The 23693-nt window shown below is 44.0% G+C and overlaps 1 protein-coding gene across 1 annotated transcript in view; it reads right to left on the bottom strand.

Annotated features, from left to right (window-relative positions):
* The window catches only part of TET3 (tet methylcytosine dioxygenase 3), a 94491-nt gene that overhangs the window by 43404 nt on the left and 27394 nt on the right, over window positions 1-23693 (bottom strand). The window contains exon 2 of the mRNA XM_075346128.1: window positions 18695-21143. Within this exon, the coding sequence (XP_075202243.1) occupies window positions 18695-21098 (2404 nt within the window). The 5' untranslated portion in view covers window positions 21099-21143. The remainder of the gene's footprint in view (window positions 1-18694; window positions 21144-23693) is intronic.

The raw sequence follows: 23693 nt of genomic DNA, 5'->3' as shown, positions 1-23693 counted from the left end.
CTTTTTTTATTTGAAAAACAAAAATTACAATGTGGTCTTATGAGAATGTGCACATATATTTATTCATTTCTGCCAATATAACCCATTTTTAAACCTTCCCCGTTTTGCACATATCACCCCCTATGGATGCCTCTCCTAGCTTTATGTACTCTTCAGTTGCTATTGAAACTACCCCATAGTTCAAGTGGACCTCATCGATCCTGCACAGTGCAGTCTCTCCCTCTCCAATGTGGTATCCTGCCAGCATAGCTGTGCTGTGTCTATGGCCTCCTTCACACATCCGTGTCTCCAGTACGTGTGTCGTCCTTTTTCAAATGTACCAAAGACACGTGCTCAAGTAGACCCATTAAAACCAATAGGTGTGTCGATTTGTATTGAATTGATGATACCCTACAACTTTTTAATTAACTTTTTGTCTCTATCTTGTTCCGTCTTCGAGATAAAAATGCTAACTCCGCTGTTTTCCACCAGGTGGCGCTATAGGTGGTTTCATTGCGTAGCGCATGGATACTTTACTATACCTAGACACCACTTCTATACCTATAGCTGCCGTCGTTCTCAAGTTAATGGCGGTGGACAGGATATGGGTGGACACACACTATACTGTAGTATGAGGACTCATATACACACACATACAGATAGGTCCAAAAATGTTTTGACAGTGACAAGTTTTCGCATTTTTAGCGGTTTGCTGAAACATATTGAAAATATAATTATGTAATTAATATGGGATTAAAGTGGGAACGCTCAGCTTAAATTTGAAGCATTCATACCATAATTGGAATAAGTGTTTAGGAATTACAGCTCTTGAATAAGTAGCTGCTCCTCTTTCAGGGGACCAAAAGTAATAGAACAATTATTTCAAAAGCTCTTTAATGGGCTGCATGGACTATTCCCTCATTAACCCCTTCACGACCGGCCGATTTTGCGCTTTCCGTTTTTTTTTCCACCTTCCTTCTTCCAAGAGCCGTAACTTTTATATTTCAGCCAATCTGGTCATGTGAGGGCTCGTTTTTTTGCAGAACGAGCTGAACTTTTAAATGAAGCCATGAGTCTTATCATATAGTGTACTGGAAAAATGGCAAAAAATTCCAAATGCAGAAAAAGTGCGATTGCACTATTGTTTTTGAGATATTTTATTCATTGTGTTCACTATATGGTAAAACTGATGTCAGTGTGAAGCCTCAGGTCGGTACAAGTTCACAGACACCAAACATGTATAGGTTTACTTTTATCTATGTTATGCGCCATTTTCCGTGATTTGTAGCGTTCTCATTTTTTGGGATCTATGGCTCAGTGACTACTTTTTTTTTTGTGTTTCAGGTTGATATTTTGGTACAGTTTTTGCACAGATGCTACATTTTGATCGCCTGTTATTGCATTCTGCGCAAAATCTGCGGCGACCAAAAAACTTAATTTTGGCGTTTGGATTTTTTTTGCCGCTATGCCGTTTACCAATCAGGTTAATTGATTTATTATTTTGATAGATCGGGCATTTCTGACCCGGCGATACCAAATGTGCGTAGATTTTTTATTTTTTTAACGCTTTAATTTTCAATGGGGCGAATGGGGGAGTTTTGAACTTAGGTTTTTTTTTAATTTTTCAGAACTTTTTTTTTTTTAAAACTTTTTTTAATTTTACTAGTACACCTAGGGGACTATAAGGATCAGCAGTATGATCGCTTATTCATTTCTCCCGATCAGAGCAGCACTGCTCAGACCAGGAGAAACGATCATCTCTTGTACGCTGCAGCACTCGGCTGCTTCTTACAGGACCTTAGTCATGTGAGCTACAAGAGTAATCACATGACCAGTCACGTGACTTCCGGTGAGTAAACTTCTAACGCGATCGCCGTTAAAATGGCACTGTATAAGGAGTTAACAGGTATGGGTGGATAGCTATTCCACTCGTACCTGCGAGGCACACATGTCAGCTGTGCAAATCAGCTTACATGTGCGCAGATCCCCATCTGCAACCCGAAGCAGCAGGTGGGGATTAACACTTTGACCATAGGGATGTAATATTACTGCCCACGGTCGTTAAGTGGTTAATCCATCTTCAGTTAAGCAGGTAAAGGGTCTGGAGCTGATTCCAGGTGTGGCACTTGCTTTTGAAAGCTGTAGATCGGAACCCACAAAATGGAGTCAACGGATCTCTCAACGAAAGAAAAGCAGACCATTAGGCTGGAAAAAAAAAAAAAAAAAAAAAGATACAGAGAAACCCCCCCAAAGAAAACCCCAACTCATCGGCAACGTGCGCGCACACACACACACACACACACACACACACACACACACACACACACACACTTTAGACTATGCACCATTTTAGATTTTCCCTTTACAATCTGCTCTTTCCTCTACAATATGCATTACATAACGCCTCAGCTGTACACATACAGCTGCCGTCCTTAGTATGTTCGTTGTACAGAAGGCCATGACTGATCACATGCAGAATTGATTACTTTGTGGAATCTGCTGAACTTTCTTAATGAGTTATTGATCAGGAGTTTACTGAGCATGCGGTCCTTGTAATAAACCTATAAACGTACACAGCAGGCATTGGATCTCCTTGGGTAGTCAGGTGGAAATCATAGATCATATTACTACACACTTTGAAGACACAGCGGATGCATTGCTAAGATATTTTTCGGAAAGGACTGGGATTGCTTACACAAACTTACAGTCTGCCTACTTTGGAGTACGATTTGCTTTAATCCTTTACAATGTACTAATACATCTGCAACAATCTTGTCAGACAGTCCGCTAAAGAAATTATACACGGTGTGCTTCTTAGTGCATGGCATTGGGGCACATGACCTCTCTCTGGAGTTTTTGAATCCCTGTGATCTGCACCATACCCTCTGACAGAACACAGACTATCCATTTTGCCAGGTTTTTTTTTTTCGCTACAAGAAAACTATAGTCCCCATCCTGCATATACAGGCAATATCCTCTGCCCTGGTAAAGAAATTTTTACAGTTTATGAAAGTTGGCCACTATGAAACAATGAACTTAAATAACAAAAACTTACCTTTCAGAGCCCCACAGTGGTCCTGCAGTCACTTGGCCACAGCCTTTCACTAGCGCCAGCAACACACTCCTAGCCTGGCTGCTTAATTGGAAACAAGTATGCTACCCTCTAAACCACCATAGCAGTTGGTCTCTGGCTGTGGTCTCTGAATCTCCGGACCAGTCAGTGTCCACCTGCGGCCTGCTCTTTCCAGGGCTGTTGCATGTGATTGACAGGTCTCTCACTTGCATGTACATAGGAAGAGACCTGTCAATCATCTTCAGTGGTGCTGGAAATAGACCCTCCCACTATGGTCCTTGGCTAGATTCTCAAAAGTATATTCAGCCTGCCAGAGCTCAGACTATACTGCGCACACTGCATCTGTGCCGCCCCCGTGCCAGCAGCTGGGGCTGCTCGGTTCCGGGCCTTCAGGGGGTGGTGGCTCGAGGGTCTCCAGACCCGGGGGTCTCGCGGACACGCCAAATAAAATGGGGGAGAAGTAGATGTACGGGCTAGGCCGTAGTAAGTTCGTGACGCCACCCACGGTGTGTGGTGAGGTGGGACACCACCGCTGCGGTTATGGGGCACCCGGGGGAGATTTTGTGCAGCAAGTTGTTAACCCCTCCGTGGGTAGGGATGGTGGCCCCGTGACCCGGTGGCTCAGTTCAGAGGATAGCGACCACAGGGAGTGTTGGTGTACTCACGATTAATAAACCACACAAGTCTCTGGTAAACCAAGGTGATGGTGGCCGGTGTCACGGCTAGTTGCGTTCGGGTCCCCCACCCGGCTGGTGGTCTCTGTTCTTTTGCTGCACTGCTGTGTGTAAGGTGGACTTTCCTAGTGTGAAACTCAGGAGTCCGCTCCCGGCTGGATGTGGCCTAAGGAGCCGTGCCCACAGATACTGGCCCGTGGGATCTATGGGCCTTGGCGGTGAATTCTTATCCCTAATCGGTGGGCTGTTGTCTTCTATGAGGGACTTTGGGTGGGACAGGACCTCTAGTCCTGGCCTCAATCGGTTAATTAACCAGTTCCACTTGGTTCCGGTCCTGGCTTCAGGGTCCGAGTACCCCCCTTTGTGCTCTGGTTTCCGGGTCGGTTCCCCGTGTCGGTACCGGCGGGCTACAACCCTGTCCCGGTCCACCTCGGTTCTGCCGAGCAGTCTTCCAGTCTTCTGCTGACGGAGGCCACCGTCTGCCTCCTAGCCAAAGGCACCAGGGCTTCTACCTTGGTACTATTCAACTTGAACTTCACTGCTGGAGCTACACTTAGTCCCAGCCCACAATCCTCTCCAAACTTAACTACCAAGCTTAATTAAACTGATCTGCTGTTTTCCCGCCCCGGGCTGTCTGGACCCCTGAGTGGGCGTGTCCCAACCGCCTGGTCACGCCCACTGGTGTGTATCTTTCCCTAAGGGGGGGTGACTAGGTTTTCTGGTTGGCTGTATGTTTCCTAGTGAGGGAACGGTGTAATGCGGGGCCTAACTGTGACTACCTGGTTTTGCCAGGGCATCACACATCAAATTTGTTTGCCTGGCTGTCATCCTAGAAGGAAGCCTCTTCTAACGATGTACAAAAATGGCCACATACAGTTTGCTGGAGATAAAACAGACTAAGGACATGAGTTACTGTGATCTGAAGAAACAAAGATAAACTTATTTGGTTCAGATGATGTCAAGCGACTGTCGCAGCAACCAGGTGAGGAGCACAAAGACAAGTGTTTCTTGGTTACAGTCAAGCATGGTGGTGGGAGTATCATAGTTTGGGGCTGCCGGAGTACTTCCAGCTCTGGGGCAACTACAGTTCAATGAGGGAACCATGAACGCAAACATGAACTCTGGGGTTAAAGTTACATGCTACCTGGGCTGGTTTCTGGTCCGATATAATCCTGCTAACGTACCAAATTTATATCTTAACTAGGAACTGCTGGCAGTGCTACCGGGCTGGCAGGGCTCCATTTCACTGAGGCTAGTGAAAAGGGTCTGTCAGCCTATCAGAGTTGTGAGATAGTGTGGTGCCACACCGGAGGCTGCGTAGCTCACCCTCATTCTCCCTTCCTGTGCCACCCTGTGCACGTGCAAACAGGGGATGCCAGCATAAAACTGCACCCACCTGACCTTACGTACCCCTGGGGGTGCGGAACGTCACGTGTTTGCGGAAGTGACAAGAACGCATCGCGTGGTTCCGACGCATTAGAGACATCACAATGGGACTGCGAGGTGCGTTTTTATCACATATAAATGTACTGTGACATACTGAAGCAGAGCATGATCCCTTCCCTTTGGAAACTGGGCTAGAGGGCAGTATTCCAATATAATCCCAAACACACCTCAAAGCTGACCACTGCCTTCCTAAAAAAAAAAAAAAAAAAAAAAAAAAAATTTAGAGGAAAGGTGCTGGACAGGCCAAGTATGTTTCTCAACCTAAACCCTGTTGAGCATCCTCAAATTATTTGGTTGAATTCACTGAGGGGGTATCAGACTGTGGGGGTGTCACACTGCATGAGAGGCATGTTAGAGGGGAATCATACTCTATATAGCCATGAAAGTGATATCCTAGTTGGCAAGAACACTAAGGGGCTTCAGTAGGGTTACAAATACAATTTTCCTGCTACAGTACAGGCCCGTCTACAAGTCTGTAAAAATTGGAAGATCTGCCCTTCATGGAGTGGCACCCAATTAGGATTTCTGCTATGATGCCCCAACATTTCTATGTACCCCTATTCCTAAGGATAGTTCATCAATAGTGATGAATGAGCACTACAATGCTCAGGTGCTCAGTACTTGTTAGGAGCAGTTGGATGCTCGGATGGGCACGACTCGCGCACCCTAGTATAATGGAAGGCAATGGGGGATGATCATTTTTATGGAAGATTTCCCAGAAAAATGCTTGTGTCCCCCATTGCCTTCCATTATACTTGGGTGCTTGAGTCGTGCCCATCCGAGCATCCATCTGCTCCTAACGAGTACCGAACATGGTATTGCTCGCTTCTCACTAGTCATAAATATATACTGACCGGACAATCCCTTTAATTTTTGCCAGGACAGTCTGCTTTATTCACTCCATAATTCAAGAGACATGGGCTAAGCACTCCAAAAGGTGAACTAATTATTTTTTATTAGGTTATTCAACAGCAATCCAGGATGTGAAAACGTTTTGGACCAAGTGCTAGACCTTCATCGGTTTACTGGAATCAGATTGCTCTGGACAGGCTTCAAGGAAGAATAGCACTAATGTACAGAAGGAAGAATAACGCAAGTGTAAAACTGCAATGTCCACCGCAATGAGTGAAAAGGTGCATTCTCCACTCACCACTGCGGTGGACACTGCAGTTTTACATTAGCGCTGTTCTTCCTTGCAGCTTGTCTAGAGCAATCAGATTCCTGTGAACTGATGAAGGTCTAGCACTTGGCCCAAAACGTTTTCACATCCTGGATTGCTGTTAGATCACCTAATAAAAAATATCCTCACTTCACCTATTGGAGCGCTTAGTCTCATTCTCTTGAATTACCGTATAGGATCCTACTCAAGCGCCAATATCCAGAAGCGCCATATTTTTCTACAACATTGCATATTCATTCCAAGCTTCATTTTGGCATAGACCTTTTTTTTTTCCTGTGGATGATCACCCCATGAGTGATATTTATAATTGTGCTAACACTATCGGAAGTACTAACCAGTTGTATTAAAAAAAAAAAAAAAAATATACCCATGTGACATGAAGCGAAAAAGATAAATAAAGCTCTGCTACCTACCATTCAATACATCACAGAGGCTAGAAGGTATTTTCTGTTTTCCCCTGACAAGGCTAATAACAGTGATAAATGGTACTGTAGCAGAAAGCAGCAATGCAGATAGATTACGTGCTGGCCCCCCTCGGCTGTTGGAAGAATGTCTTACATAGAGCAGATGTCTTCACTGCAGCATTCCTGGGAAGAAATCTGGTCACGGATGGTTTTACACACAGTCACACCCTTCATGCAGACATTTATAGCAACATAGGCTCAAGTTCAAGGTTACAGTATATGGGGGGAGATTGGAGAATAATCTTCTAACCCTGGATTTTTCCCTGACCTTTCTTGCATTGTTGTATAAGGAATTGAAATAGTTATCTTAGAAGCAAAATGTCTAACCCTGAAGTTATAATATATCTGACTTTTTAATAGATCATTATAGTGGCTGCACCTTTAGTTTTCTGATGCTGGTAGAAATCCAGGTGATTACTGCCACCACTAGGGGGAGCTATCTGCTCACTATCTAAACTGACTAGTGGGTGACACAGTCAAATCGATTTAAAACCCAGTATATTTCTACATAGCTGTGCTACAATGCTTCAGCTTTGCAATGTACAGGTATATAATCCCACAATGTGTCTATTTCATCCTTTTTAGCTGCTCAATTTCTAAAATATAACATGGGCAAAACAGAATTCATCATCTTTCCCTAACCTCACTCAAACCCCCCCCCCCCCCCCCAACAGACCAATCCCATCAGAGTTAATGGCTGGTCACTCTCACCAGTCCCGCAAACTCGCTGCATGGGGTAACCCTTGACACTACTCACTTTTTCAAGCCACATATCCAAGCCCTTTCTACCTCCCACCGACTCTCAAAAAGATTTTCCGGATCTGTACATTCCTTAGCCAAGATTCTGCAAAAACACTAGTGCATGCCCTCCATATCAACCGCCTCAACTACTACAACCTCCTGCGCTATGGCCTTCCTTCTTCTAACACTCTTGCACCCTTCCGTTCTATCCTAAACTCTGCCGCCCAATTTATCCACCTCTCTCCTCGTTATTCCCCAGGTCCCCACTCTGCCAATCCCTTCACTGGCTTCCCATTGCCCAAAGACTACAGTTCAAAACCTTAACCATGTCATAGAAAGCCATCCACAACCAGTCTCCTCCATACATCTCTGTCCTAGTTTCCCGGTACCAACCTCCACGCAGCCTCCGATCCTCACAAGATCTCCTCTACTCCCCTCTTATCTCCTCTTCCCACAATGACATAAAAGATCCCCCCCCCCGTGCCTCCCCCATACTCTTGAACTCTGTACGACAACATATCAGACTCTCACCTACTGTGGAAACCTTCAAAAGGAACCTGAAAACCTACCTCTTCTGACAAGACTACAACCTGCAATAAACCTCAGTCCACTATACCACGACACGACCAGTTCTACCCTCACCTACTGTATGCTCTCACCTATCACTTATTGACTGTCAGCCCTCACGGACAGGAGCCTCACCCCTCCTGTATCAGTCTGTGCTTTGTATTGTTCATGATTATTGTATTTTATTATGTGTACCCCTTATCACTTGTAAAGTGCCGTGGAATAAAATGGCATAATAATGTTCTGCTGCTTATTGCTTTACTAACACTATATTAGTTGTGACAATGATATGTGGTGATCGCTTTGAACCGACATGACCTCACAATTTACTACTAGAATGTAAGGCAAGTTTGTGAGATTTAGTGCTGGAACGTACGGCTCCTCCCTGAACCACTGGACCTTGGCTTGCCCCCACTCATAGTATGTTGGTGCCTTCACACCAGTTTAAGGCTATGTGCGCACTAGAAAATGGACTTTTCTTTAGAAAAATCCGCACCCTCTGGCAGAATACCGCGGTAAAACTGCACCCGCGTTTTTTCCCTGCGGTTTTTTACCATTATCTATGGCAAAAACCGCAGGTACCTACAGAAAAAAAGCGACATGCACATTAATTCCACAGCGGAAATTCTGCGGGTAAACCCGCAGGTATAAAAACACGCAGTGTGTGCGCACAGGATTTTTTTTATACCCATAGGTTTTGCTGGGGAATGACTGCAGAAATGTTGAACACATTTTCTGCCGCAAATCCACGGTAAAATTTGCGGTAAATCCACAATCCGTTATCAGTCCATGACTGATAGCCGTGGCCCTTGTCTGGTAATAAAACTAAGCCTCCAGGAGGGCCAACTTCCGTATTGCTCATTATTTGTATCCTAATTGTTCAGGGAGGAAGGAGACAAACTCTAGTGCCACCTATTGGAAGTAGCAATCCTAAAAGTCAATAGTGACCCTTGAACGAGCCTTTTCATATGACTTATGCCCCCGTCACATTTAACGACTTACCAGCGATCCCGAAAACGATGTGACCTGATAAGGATCGCTGGTAAGTCGCTGGAAGGTTGCTGGTGAGATGTCACACAGTCAGATCTTACCAACGACGCAGTAACGATCAGGGACCTGTATAACCATCTCGGCGGGCGTTGGGACTGTGTTAGGTCGTCGTTGGTAGGCGTCAAACACAGCGATGCGTCGTGCCCAGCAGGACATCGCCTTTGAAGAAAATGGTCCGAACCATTCAACAACGACTAGCGATCTCACAGCAGGGGCCTGATCGCTGGTAGGTGTCATGCATAACGAGATCGCTGCTACGTCACAAAAACGGTGACGTAGCAATAAACTCGTTAGCGATCTCGTTGTGTGTGACGGGGCCTTTAGGATTTATGCCAGATCAGAACCTCAATTTGCAGACACTGTTTCAGGGTGATTGCACTGACGAGGGGCAAAGTATGAGATCTGATCTGGCTGTATGAGATACTATAGTGGGATCTAAGGGGAAATCTTTTCTTCTTGCGGAGACTGACAAACCAATCTGGCTGCCAGTGAGGCGTCTTATAGCTGCAATGCTTCTCTGGTAAATGGAAGTAGCAATCCTAAAAGTCACAAGTGACCCTTTAAAGAGCCTCTTCATATGACTTAGGAAAAATGGGTAGCATAAATCCGATTTGTATCCTGACATTTGGCTACTATAGGGGCATCACACAGTAGCCTCTTAGTGTTCCTGTATTTGGATAAGAAATGTTACAATACCTTTGTTTTCATATCAGTGCACACGATCACCCCCGAAAAGCTATTAAAGAGAACCTGTCAGAGGATTCATGCTGCCCAAACCACAAGCAGAATGAATCTGCGCCTGTTTGACTGCAACCAGGTATATTATTCACTGAAGTGCGTTTCCAAGAACAGAAGGTAAAAAGGGGTTGGTCACTAAAATTTTTCCAATGGATAGGCAATCAATCTATGATTGGTGGTGGTGGGCACCCCTGCCAATCAGTTATTACTGGCACTAGGAGGGAGTTCTCAGATTTTGCCAGAACAAAGCAGCTCCATCAAAACTACAGTTGCCCTGGCTGAATACTACAGATCACCCCTAATCTTTTGATTAGTAGGTGAATCTGCAGTTCCCAACTGAGGCACCTACAGAAATTATTGAGTTGCTGTGTTCATGGTCACATCCAAAAACTTCCAGCTTATCAGGAGGATTGCGCGGATGTCTCACCTTTACCGATCAGATACTGATGGCTTATTCTAAGGATAGACCATGAATGAAAAAAAGCAGTTGCCAACCCCTTTAAAAGATCAACAAATGGTTGAGATATGTCTATCAACTACAAGAGTGCGGGAAGAAGCCGGCCGGAGGCCACCATTGGCCTAGACTACTGTACTCTTTTCCTACAGTTCCCAGCCAGATCTTTAAACCGTGTTTTCTCTGAAATGCTGGTTTGTTTTACAGAGGAACATACCTGGCTGAACCATGCACTTATACATGCTACCTGCAGTTTTGCATGGCAGGTTGGCTTTCATAGCCATTTTAAAGTTATTTTCAGTGTTTTAGTACAAAATATACCCTTTTTGTGTGTTTGTTTTGTTCCAGGTACCTCTCCAGGTCCCAAAGCTCCTGGAGGAAAGTTTCGGATATATATTCTCCTCCTACCTGCCTTATAGCAGACATCTTATCTATACTACTAGAGCGGATCTGCTCCTTCCCTGACAAGCAGGCACACAGCTAGGTCTATTGTGGAGTAAGCATACAAGGAAGAGGCTATGGGGAGACTGGCTGAGCACATGTTACCACCAGTTCTCAGCTCTTTAGGTGGACGTGCATGTAGCTGCACACTGCGAACATCAGTTTGCGCCATTTTATACAAGTGCCATAACTGGATCATCATACTAAGTCATACTACAAGCATCATCCTACATATGTAACCTCATATTCTTTCATTCTGCTTTCTCCTTGACTGCATGGGGTTCTGTATATATCCCAAGTTTCATAACATAATTGGCCGATATGTTAAAATATATTAGACATAGCACTGCACACAGCACACACTAACTTTTTATTGCTTACACTAACTGGGTCTTTTTGCAGAATAATGGAAATGGGAAGCAAAATTCAGTAAAGAGACATCCTAAAATGAAACCTATAACCTTCAAAACAATATAATGGTTGTCACCTCTATATTCTTCCAAAATAGTAACCTCTCGTTCTTACTGGTTTTACATTGACCAGGAAGGGACTTTTTGGTTCTTTTATTTCCAGCACTTTGCCTCAGGGATTTGAACTAGTGAGTAATGGAAATTTCTTAGGCTTATAGCATTCTCTGCTCTTGGCCAAAATTTTAAAATCCAAAATTAAGAAAAAAAAAAAGGGAGTGGGGAAAAAATATTTAAAAAATAAATTTAAACTACATATTACCGTAATACCTACACACAACTAACCACATAAAAAAATATATATATTTGCGATACAAGTAAGTTAATATGTCTGCTAATTGGAAAAAATGGTCGAATCAGAAAAAAAAAAATCTCAAGACAAACAACAGTCTAAAGTAATCTCATGAGCAGCAATTGTTGATTAGAAGTGACAGAACGTGGTTGATCTTGAAAATATCACTAATCTGAAATGGTAAAATAAGCACTGAAAATATCCGGAGTATCACACACTGCTTGTGGAGTGGAGTTTCTGCCCGGTCGTTGGTTGACAAGTACATGTGGTAAAGAGGCGGCGGACGTAACTAAGCAACCAGGACGCCCGTGCCAATACGTAAGAGTAGCTGGTGCGCAATGTTAACCCCTTGGATAGCTTCCCACCTACGGTTATACCCCGGGACAGTACAAATTGTTTATCTTGCCATTCAAAAACTTGGAATTTAACATTTGTAAAATGTATATTTGAATCCAATATTTTTTACATCAATTCTCGCTCTACCAGTCTATTCATTCAACATATTCAGTTAAAAATAAAAAGCGATACCTAACCGAAATCACTCCTGTTCTGACTCTTCCCAGACCCCTGCTGATCTCTGGTCCCTTTCGACATATAGGACAGAAAGGCTATTCCCGATGCATCAAGAGGGGATAGGCAGGCAATCGGTAAGTATCAACTTTAAAGACATTATAATATGACTTTAAGGCTAGAGGCTTTCTCCCTCCCACACGTCGGACCATAACTGACATTCCAGACTATCCGTATAATGCTGTACTGTTTAATATCATGTAGAAAATCTGGGTAGGGATTTCCTCTGCTTTAGGACATTTTAAGAAGAGCGATAACATCAGGAGCTGCCGAATCCCAAGAGTTCCTTAAATAGAGGAGAATGGTGCAAGTACTTGTCCTTTGTGTATGGATTCTGGAGCAAGGTTATTTATTTTGTAGATTTGCCTATTGTATTCATATTCAGATGTTATTTTATCAAGCTACTCTTGCTTAGAAAACCAGGAATTCTGCTAAAAGTAAATAAATGACTGGGGATTATCGAATTTTGTGTGTCCAATGACGTCCACTAATGTTCAAGAAAAGCCCCTTTTATAAATAAGATAAAGCCTAGCCTCTCTAACCCCAAGAGATCAGTCATGATCACCAGGCTAGCCAAAGACATACATTACTGCACCACCTGCTACATATAAAAGGCCATCCATGCAATACATGAATGGGCCTGGCCCAGGAAAGCAGCTCTGCATTCTGGTTCTTTGAGGGACACAAACATCTAGGTCAGTGTTCTTCAACTCCAGTCCTCAAGGCCCACCAACAGATCAGGTTTTCAGGATTTCCATAATATTGAGGAAATCCTGAATACCCATCCCCTATGCAGTACTGTAGAAAACCTGAAAACATGATCTGTTGGTGGACCTTGAGGACTGGAGTTGAGAAACACTGATCTAGAAGATCCTAATGCCCCAAAAGAGCAAATAGATTGGGGCAGTAATTAGAAGACATCCGTTATAACTGCTTTTACAGTGGCCATCCATGGTTATTAATGACTACTGTAAGACAGTCATTTGACAGGCAGACAGCACTTCAATGTACACTGCACAAAATTTAACATGATCATTCTGTGCACACTGAATATCATCGTTCTCTGCAGCTCACGTCCTGTTTTCTGCCAAAAACAATTATTTTATAGGCAAGGTTAACAAATTTAATCCTACAAACAAGCATGCTTTGTTTGTTTTTCAGGTGATGTTTGCACGTTTAGACAGGCAGATTATGGGGAAACAAGCGTTCCTATAAACTCCTGTGCCCAATTTTCAGCCAGAGTAAATGCCTCCATGAGTCTGGAAGAACACAGGCCATTGCCTGGACACAATAGAATAACCTGTCATCACGATCTCTATGAGAAGTAAAAACTAATGCAGGTGATGGCCTAATGTTTTATAAATTGCTGTAATGGCCAGATCGCCAAATTCCTTCAGTCAAATATACAAATGCAGTGGACACTCTTTACAGCAACCACATCTTGCATTTACAAAGTCTTCTAGAGAAACGTTCATCACACATCCATTCGTCATAGCCCACCAATAGATCAGGTTTTCAGGATTACCATAGCATTACATAGGTGACAGGTGATAACTTCATCACTTGTGCAATACTAAGGAAACACTGAAAACACAATTTGTTGGTGGGCCACGAGGACTGAAGATAAGGAACATTGGTCAAGAGCAGTGGCCGTCTCAACTTAAAAAGGGCTACTATGCTTAGTATTGGAATTGAAGACCTTTCACAGGAAATCTGGTCTAGATAAAAGGAGAGCTTTTTGGGGAAGATTTCACAACAGTCTAAGATGTAGGTGATTAAACACAAAATGACAAGTATTGCCACTTCCTCCAGTAATGCTCATCTCCTAAAGTAACAAAGGATCCTAAATATTCAATTCTAACATTAATGATCCTTCCTTTGACATCTGTCTGTGTGACACTGGTGTCTCAGTGCTAATTCATCAGCTTAATCCAAGTAAAATAGTCTGCTCCAATTAACTGTTCTGATGTACATGGCCACCTCAAAACATGATGTATGATCGTAGCCAACCATGGGCGTACCCACGCTGGGGCAGGAGGGGGGCAGCTGCCCCCCCCCCTAGAAGCAGGGCAGGGCCGCCATCAGGGCATTACTACTGTGCCTGGTGTACCGGCCCGGTAAAGAGAGGGGGCCCGGTCACGCCCAGGGTAATTACTTGGGTTTGTTAAGCCCCAGGCAGGATGGGCCCCTTCTCTTCACCGGGCCCCAGTCACAGGCGCAGCAGAGGGGCCCGGCCATGTCGTTTCTTCCACTGTACACATGGCTAAATTGCAGGCAAAGCCCTTCTAGGACATCGCATGCAAATTAGCCATGTGGCCGGAAGAGAGTAGCGCAGGGAGGTGGCGCGTCATCACACAGAACTGTGATGAGGTCATCACTCTGCGCCTCATCACAGTGCTGCGTACAACGTGGAGGTGGAGAGGACCTGGCATCCAGCGGGAACAGGTAAGCGCTGTAAGCTGAAGACGATCGTCGGGGTGGTGAGGTGCTGATCCCAGCCCGAGGGGGGCCCGCTAAGCTCTGCCTGGGGCCGCCCGCAGACCCGCCGACTGCTGGATCGCAGACCTGCCGACCACAGGCCCCGCCGACCGCAGGCCACCCGACTGCAGGCCTGCTGACCCCTGCCTTGCTTCAGCTAGATCAGGGGTGGGAAACCTCCGGTCCGTGGTCTCCTGCCCCTCTGCTGTGGGCCTCCTGCCCCTTTTTTTTTTTTCCTTGAAAAATTTCTGTATATAATTCTATATGTATAGTGAAGTGAGACTGATGGGCTGTGCAGCAGTATAGTGGGGTGAGGGGGATGGGTGAGGCAGGGTACAGTAGATGAGGGCAGAGCTGGTCATGCACTGGTATAGTGGGGTGAGGGGGATGGGTGAGGGTACAGTAGATAATGTGCATGCCTCCCAGCATTCCTCAGTAATGTGTATGCCCCCCTGCCCCCAGTAATGTACATGCCTCCCAACATTTCCCAGTAATGTGTATGCCCCTCATTGTCCCTCAGTAATGTTTATATCCCACAGGCCCCCAGCGTCTCCCAATAATGTATATGGCCTCCCTCAAGGTCCTCCAGTTATTTTAATATCCCACAGTCCCCCAGCGTCTCCCAATAATGTGTATGGCCTCCCTCAGTGTCCTCCAGTAATGTGTACTTGACCGACCATGGCTTGCCCCCCCCCCCCTAGTTTTGACCCTGGGTACGCCCATGTAGCCAACTATATTTTTTTCTGAAGCACTCTGCTGTTTCAGGGAGAACAGAATTAGAAGATCTGGATAGGTATCATAGCCGGAGATGAGACTAGCCAAGTAATCAATATAAGTGGAGACCCAACACGCGACACCTCCTCCGATCAGCTCTGGTGGCTACCAGATATAAAACACTTCTGATGGGACAGTAAATTGCAGATTTAATCAATGTGTAGTGGCTACTGCCCTACAGCTCCTACTCTTAATAGGAGTAGCTCCGCAGTACCCGGCAGTGACAGCACCACATTGAATGAAGCTGTGACCTACTGCCATGTACAAAGGGTTTACATTCGGCAGTTGCGGAATCAAATTACAGCTTATCTAATGAGGTCCCAGAGACCACCATGATCAGATACTCATGAATTATCCATTAAATAGCTACTCAATTTGTTCTGCCCATTCAAGCTCTTTATATAAAATGACCGTAACAAAGGATCATCAGCTGGACTGATTAAATAACGATTGTTCGTTTTGAACAATAAATGTTAGTCGTTCAAAGTCCATTGCGTATATTAAATTTTTTTTTTTTTGCAAATGATCTGGGCAGGTAGAATGTGTCACTCGAGTGACCAATAACTGATTGTTCTGATAGCAGAACTAGTATGGGGGAAAAATGATGTAAGTTTACTCAAGTACATCTCAATAAATTAGAATATCAAAACGTTAATTTCAGTAATTCAATATAAAAAGGGAAACCCATATTATATAGAGTCATTACAGCGTGATCTATTTCAAGTATTTATTTCTGTTAATGTTGAGGATTATGGCTTACAGCCAATGAAAACCCTAAAGTCACTATCTCAGAAAATTAGAATTACCACAAAATACCTGTAAAGGCTTCCTAAGTGTTTAAAATGGTCCCTTAGTTTGGTTCTGTAGGCTACAAAATCATGGGGAAGACTGGTGACTTGACAGATGTCCAGAAGGCAGTCATTGACACACTCCACAAGGAGGGTAAGCCACAAAAGGTCATTTCTAAAGAAGCTGTCTGTTCAGAGTCCTGTATCCAAGCATATGAATGAAAAGTCGAGTGGAAGGAAAAAGTGTGGTAGAAAACGATGCACAAGCAACCGGGATAACCGCAGCCTTGATAGGATTGTTAGGAAAAGTCCATTCAAAAATTTGGGGGAGATTCACAAGGAGTGGACTGCTGCTGTCAGTGCTTCAAGAGCCACCCCACACAGACGTATCCAGGACATGGGCTACAACTGTCACATTCCTTGTGTCCAGCCACTCAAGACCAATAGACAATGCCAGAAGAGTATTACCTGGGCCAAGGAGAAAAACAACTGGACTGTTGCTCAGTGGTCCAAGGTGTTGCTTTCAGATTAAGGTAAATTTTGCATTTCATTTGGAAATCAAAATCCCAGAGACTGGAGGAAGAGTGGAGAGGCCACAATCCAAGCTGCTTGAGGTCTAGTGTGATGTTTCCACAATCAGTGATGGTTTGGGGAGCTATGTCATCTGCTGGTGTAGGTCCACTGTGTTTTATCAAGACCAAAGTCAGTCAGTCTTGCCCTCTGCCGGCAAGCTGCTTGGAGATGGAAATTTAATTTTCCAGCAGGACTTGGCACCTGTCTACACTGCCAAAAGTACCAATACCTGGTTTAATAACCACAGTATCACTGTGCTTGATTGGCCAGCAAACTCGCCTGACCTAAACCTCAGAGAATCTTTTACAAAAGAAGGATAAATCCAGCGAGCCCAGACATATGATGAAAAAATTATTTTCTTTATTTCAAGTTGATTAAAATTTCCAAATATCCAAATAGCAGCAAGTTACAATCATTTCAGGCAGAGATGGAAAATACTGCTGTAGAAATGCACGGCAAGATGCGTTTCGGCTAAACCTTTATCATTGCCATGACATCATGGCAATGAGAAAGGTTTAGCCGAAACGAGTCTTTCTTGCCAAAATCTGACCTTTGTGTTCATTAAATGATCAATATTACAGCTTTGCAGCAACTTTATTTTCATCACCTAAACCAAATCTGGGAGGGTTTCAGCTTTCAAGAGTAATTTACGAAACCAATTGATGAATTTAAAGTCAGGTTATAAGCTTTTATTTACATAAGGCTGGGGCCACACGGGGACTACTGCGATCCCCTTGCATGAGACTCGGCTCGTGCTGGCAGTACAGCAGAGCCGAGTGTCATGCGTGTGTCCTTGCAACTGAGGTCCGTTCGTGCGAGCAGACCTCAGCTGCGGGGGGCGGGCCGGCACTCAGGAGGGGAGGGAGGGATTTCTCTCCCTCTCGCCTGTGTAGCCGGCTATAGACACTTGAATGGGTGCGAGAGAAAGAGTCTCGGATTACAATCGCAGCATGCTGCGATTGTTTTCTCGGTCCGATTAGGGCTGAGAAAATAATCGCTCATGTGTGCTGACACACAGGCTAGAATTGGTCCGAGGGGAATGCGATGTTTTATCGCACTCCACTCGCACCGATTTTCTCGCCGTGTGGCTTAGGCCTAACATGGATAAGCGACAGACCTTTTGTCAGGGACTGTATGTGTAATGACTATATAATATATGTGTTTCCTTTTTATATTTAATTACTGAAATAAAATTAAATTTTTTGATGATATTCTAATTTGTTGAGATGCACTTGTAATTATCTCCCACCGCACTTGTAATTATCTCCCACCAGCCAGTAGTTCTTAACGACTTTCAGCATGTACAGGAATAGAACAATGCTATTGCCCATGTCATCTGTAGTCTGTATGGGCCCACTGTGCATAACTTTGTGCCCCATTTTCAGCCAATGTGTATAGCCAGCTGTACGCTGCTACTAGTCCCAATGTTGAAATCCATCATTCCCAATCCTGCATTCCCCTCTACAATTGCCTTTGGGGGTAATTGGGGACACCCTATACATATAAGACAATCCTCCAAACCTGTAATAGTAACTGATCTACAAAAACACAAAACTACAAGAAGCTGCTTTATACAGACTTTCAGCCAGCAACACATAAGGATAACAAGGTGATGCAATTGATGGAAAATATTGCAGCTTTGCATGTGGTACTGCTGTCTAAGCAACAGTTTTGGCAAGGAATGAGCTCACATACGTCATCCGTATCAAGAAGTCCAAGCTGAAGTCACCTCATGATTTACTTTTCAATATCTGACATTACATAGATTTCTTAAATATAAGTAATGCCCATTTGTGCGAATATCCACTTTTCAAAAGGTCCCATCCTTTAATGTCACATTTGTTTATATTGTGGGACAACAAAAGAAAGCAGTGATTATGTTGAGTATTCATCTTACACAGTAGACCATTTGTAACTTTGCATATGAAGAAAATTTTGCACTTACCCACACAGTTGCATATTGGGAATTCAGACTGAGCTTTTTTAGCTGGAGTGTCCAATAAACTCTTGGTTGGTGAAGTTAAGTAACTTAGTGGAGATTCCATAAACCCACCGAGAGAAGGATTAAAAGGCAGTTCACTTTTTGTAGGAGTTCCATCAGGTTGATTTTCCTCTGAGTAGAAGCATGTTGCAGATACCACTGTAATAGCACCAGAAGACTCAATCTTGACCTGTTTTGGAGATTTGGATGAGAACATACTTTCAAAATTCTGAGATGTTTCCTGTCCTAAGGGCATTGTAGAGTTTTGAGCTGACAGGGATTGAGGAGGGAAGGAGAGTCTTGAATGTGGTTCTGAAGACATTGCTGGTTTTGCACCATTTTGAGAAGACACCTCAGTACCCGGGAGTGGGAAATCATCACCAAACTCTGCTTCAAACTGCCTAATCAGGTCTTCAAATTTATCATCAATTAGATTTTGAACAGAAGAGTTACCTGCGTTGGCCTGCTGAGAGTCACTCTGGCCAGAGCTAGAGCTGGTGTCGTCAACAGATGTGGTATTCATAGTTTTTGTACCAAAACGGTTATCTTGAGGAGCACCAAGTGGTAAGCCATTGCCCTGTCTATCATTAGACTGATTTACAGTGCACATTTCCTGAGTGTTTAATGTAAATCTGTTGTCAAGAGTAACCTGTAACCCAGGCTGTGATGTACGCACCATTGGTTTGCCATTGGGAAGAGCTTGGTCAACCTTCTCGTACGATTGGCTCTCTTCACGCAAAAATTGCTGAAATTCTTCTATTTTAATTTGGCTCACTGGTAAGAAGACAGCCTGGCCCTCTTTCTGTCTAGGCTTTTTAATCTGGATTTGTTTACGAGGGGCTTTTATTTTCGGCTCAGCTTGTTTTTGTGATGGCGATTGCCCTCGCTTTTTCCTCTCTTTTACCGGCTTCTCTGTGGTCTTTGGGACCTTTTGTGCATTTGGCACCCACCAGTTTTGTTGGTCTTGTGAACTTTCCTGTGTAGGGTGCGAGTCTATGAAGAGGTTGCGTTTATGGTGAAGATGTTGCTGTAATGCAGCCTGTGCACTCCTATGGAAATCCGAATCTTGCAACAGCTGAGATAACTGCTGATGATCTGGCGACATTTTGTAAGGAGTAGAGGTTGGTATTTCTTTCTTCACAGAGCGTTGTTTAGATTTTTTTACTTTGGGGGTTATGGACTCTGGTCCCTTAAAAACAGACTTGATATAATCATCTGCATTTCCAAGCAACTGCTTCAACCCACTCATGGGATCTGAAGGGGTTTTCCGTTGCTCTGGACCTTGAACCCATTGCTGCATAAATTCTGATTTGCTTGGCGTTGAGGCCTCGTTTTGCAGCATAGGAGTGCCATGAGACAGTTTTTCTGGAATGTATTGTCCTTCTTGATAACTAGGCGTTTTGTTTTGATCCCAAGTAGTTTGTCTGGAGGGTTGAGATATAGGAAGTGCATTATTACCAGTGTACATTTGGGATTGCTGATTCTGGAAAAACTCATTACAGGACATGGGTAATAACTGCCCCTGGTCGCTCTTTGAAGGTGGAAAATGGGTTAGGCGATCATGGGAAGGTAAAGGTGTTTGTGAAGGGCCGTTAGAGCAATCCTGGTTTGTTTGTGGAAGTGCAGAAGATAATTGTGTAAGCGCTTCAATGGCTATTGCAGTTTGCAAACTGATATTTTTCTCTTTTGCAATGCTCCATGCATTCTGAGAAAAGGGAAGGGACCCAGAAGGGCATTTTGTAATCTTATTTTCTAGTGCAAGCACCTTTTCTTTAGAGTAGTTCTTTTCTACCAACTCCCTGCTGACCTGACCCATAGGATTATGCGAGCCATCCTGATGGTCCTTAACAGCAGATTTAATTTTGTTCTCAAGCCATTCCAAGTAATCTGGGCATTCAGGTCCATCACAGTTACAGTTAGGGGGTTTCATGCCATGTTTTGCAAGTTCCAGAGCGGTTTTTAGGGTATTTATATCTTCTGGACAAGGTGGAGGTTTATTATGTGGAACGCTAGAGCTTTCTCTATTCGTTTCATAATTGAACTTTTCATATAGCTGCCTTGAAACCATAGATTGATTTCCTGAAGCTGGTAACCCATAGGACATTGCCTCGGCCACAGCAGAGAACGCTACTAGGTTTTTGGCATCTTCTAAATGGGAACTGTTAGCAGCAGAGTGATTGCGGATGTGAGTATTTTCCCAATTAATCTTTTCACCAGAATCTTGGAGATTGGGAGTATTGCCTAACCATGGGTTTGCTTCCATTAATAGCCTGTTTCTCAAATCTTCACATCCCTTATTCAGTAGGACTTGTTCACATGCTTGTGTCACCCTTCCTTCTTCAACAGGATTGATTGACCCCGTTTCCATTTGGTCTGTTTTGGGTCCATCAACTAAAATACTTTCTGAACAGTTCTAGAGAAAGACAAAAAATGAAAAAATAAATTAATATAATTTTTCATGTGCCCATGAAAGCTACACAAGCAAAGTTTCCTTAGTAGCAGAGAGGCTCATATGTTACAGTTGGATAATGCAAATAATCAGTTTGGTTATTAGTCACAAGACTGAAGTTGCTCAGTCATACATTTCATGATCTTAAAAAGGAAAATGTATTTGTAAAAACCATTTCACTTATTAATTTTGTGGACCTCCCACTACTGCTACCATTCATTCAGTTCTCGTGTTCCCACAGTCAAACCCCTACACACAGACACAAAATCTACACGTATTACGGCTAGGTTATTAAACAGAATCAATAGTCAAGGAGAGCTCCAAGGAGGGAGGGGGGGGCAACAACCGATATTCACGATAGTGAAGTCCGCCCGTGATTACTAATTAGAGAGTCTGTCACCTACACACAACAGAGGCTTACATTTCGTGGGTTATTCCAAGATGTAATTTACAAGTTGCCTGTGACTAATCATAGTATCATAGTTTCATAGTATCATAGTTTTTAAGGTTGAAGGGAGACTCTAAGTCCATCTAGTTCAACCTGTAGCCTAACATGTTGATCCAGAGGAAGGCAAAAAAACCCCCAATGTGGCAAACAAGTTCCAATGGGGAAAAAATTTCCTTCCTGACTCTACATCCGGCAATCAGACTAGTTCCCTGGATCAATACCCTGTCATAAAATCTAATATACATAACTGGTAATATTACATTTTTCAAGAAAGGCGTCCAGGCTCTGCTTAAATGTTAGTAGTGAATCACTCATTACAACATCATGTGGCAGAGAGTTCCATAGTCTCACTGCTCGCACAGTAAAGAATCCTCGTCTGTGATTATGATTAAACCTTCTTTCCTCAAGACGTAGTGGATGCCCCCGTGTTCCAGTCGCAGGCCTTGGTGTAAAAAGATCTTTGGAAAGGTCTCTGTACTGTCCCCTCATATATTTATACATTGTGATTAGATCCCCCCTAAGCCTTCGTTTTTCCAAACTAAATAACCCCAAGTTTAATAACCTGTCTTGGTATTGCAGCCCACCCATTCCTCTAATAATCTTGGTGGCTCTTCTCTGCACCCTCTCCAGTTCAGCTATGTCCTTCTTATATATCGGTGACCAGAATTGTACACAGTATTCTAAGTGTGGTCGCACTAGTGACTTGTACAGAGGTAGAACTATATTTCTATATATATTATAGAACTATAATATTCATGAAGTTGTTCTCATATTAAAGCATCATTAGTTATACCCATGCTGTATAAGTCTAAGGATGTATGAAGACATTGGCTTCAGTTTAGGGAAGGGAATCTGTCAGTAGGATCAACCCTATTAAGCAGTCTGTATAGTTTAATAAAAGGACACCTTGATATTTATTCTGTGATCAAATGTCTTATTTTATTGAATTCATGTTTTTCTTAATATGTGAGCTGTTAAGATCTAGGAGTCAGACATAGATCTTCTTGAAAATCTGCCTCCAGAGCTTCAGGAGAGCAGATTGTCGGTCATTTTATGTCTCACACTGTTAATGATTATTTTAATCAACTTTCTATGAACTGTATTCCAAAATAGACTGCTTAAAAGGTTTATGCTACTGACATTTCCTTTAATGATTGCAATGCTTTTCAGACAAATTATACTTGTATATTTGAGGTTCCACAACTCCGCTGTATTGTTGCTCAGCTAAATCCAGAGCCGTAAAAAGACCCCTGTATAGTGCTTGTGTACCGCCCCAGCAGCGGTCGAACCACTCTGATCCGGACGACACTGACCGTGGCTCGAGGGTCTAAGGGTCACACCCGAATAAAAAAAAAAAGGGGGTATTTACAGGGGAGATGTATACAGTTCATGATGCCACCCGTAGTGTGCGGTAATAGGGAGTACCGCCGCTGCCGTTGGGAGTATCCAGGGTGATTGAGTGGGGCAGCTAGATGACGTTCACCTCCACGGGTAGGGAAAGGCCCCGGGACCCTGGATGGTGGTATGGGGTGCAGGGGGAGCGCAGGCTCGCTGGTTGCAGGGGTTAATCAGGTACTCACTCAGCAAGAAAGCAGACACTGACAACGTAGTAAACCAAGTCTCTGGGTGCCACTGCCCTCTTGGGGAGCTCGTCCGGGTCCCGTCCCCTGCAGTACTGCCTGGTGATCTGTGGCTTGCCTCCTGGCACCGTATTTTAGAGTGTTCAGTTGGCCCGTCAGCTTGGAGCTTTCCGGGTCCCGCTCCCTGCTAAGAGTAGCAGAGGAGCTTGCTCTCAGGAGCTCACGCTTGGGATTTCAGTGGACTGCTTTGCTTGGAAAGCCCTATCCCCCTCGTTGTGCTAGTGCCCCCGATCTCTGAGCTTCGTGGGAACAGTCCATATAGGCCCTGTCCTCCGCAGGTTAATTGCCGGGTTGCTTGAAGCTTCTCCCCGACTTAGGGTCCATGTACCCCGACATGCCTTTGGTCCCAGCCCGGCTATTAAACTGTGGCTGCTGGCTATCCTCCAAGACTAGCCAAGCACCCAGTCCCAATCTCCCGCAACCGGG

The sequence above is a fragment of the Anomaloglossus baeobatrachus genome, chromosome 4 (genome assembly GCF_048569485.1).
Source record: "Anomaloglossus baeobatrachus isolate aAnoBae1 chromosome 4, aAnoBae1.hap1, whole genome shotgun sequence".
Taxonomy (NCBI): Eukaryota; Metazoa; Chordata; class Amphibia; order Anura; family Aromobatidae; genus Anomaloglossus; species Anomaloglossus baeobatrachus.
The sequence above is the reverse complement of the archived record's forward strand: the minus strand, read 5'-3'. Positions and strand labels throughout refer to the sequence as shown.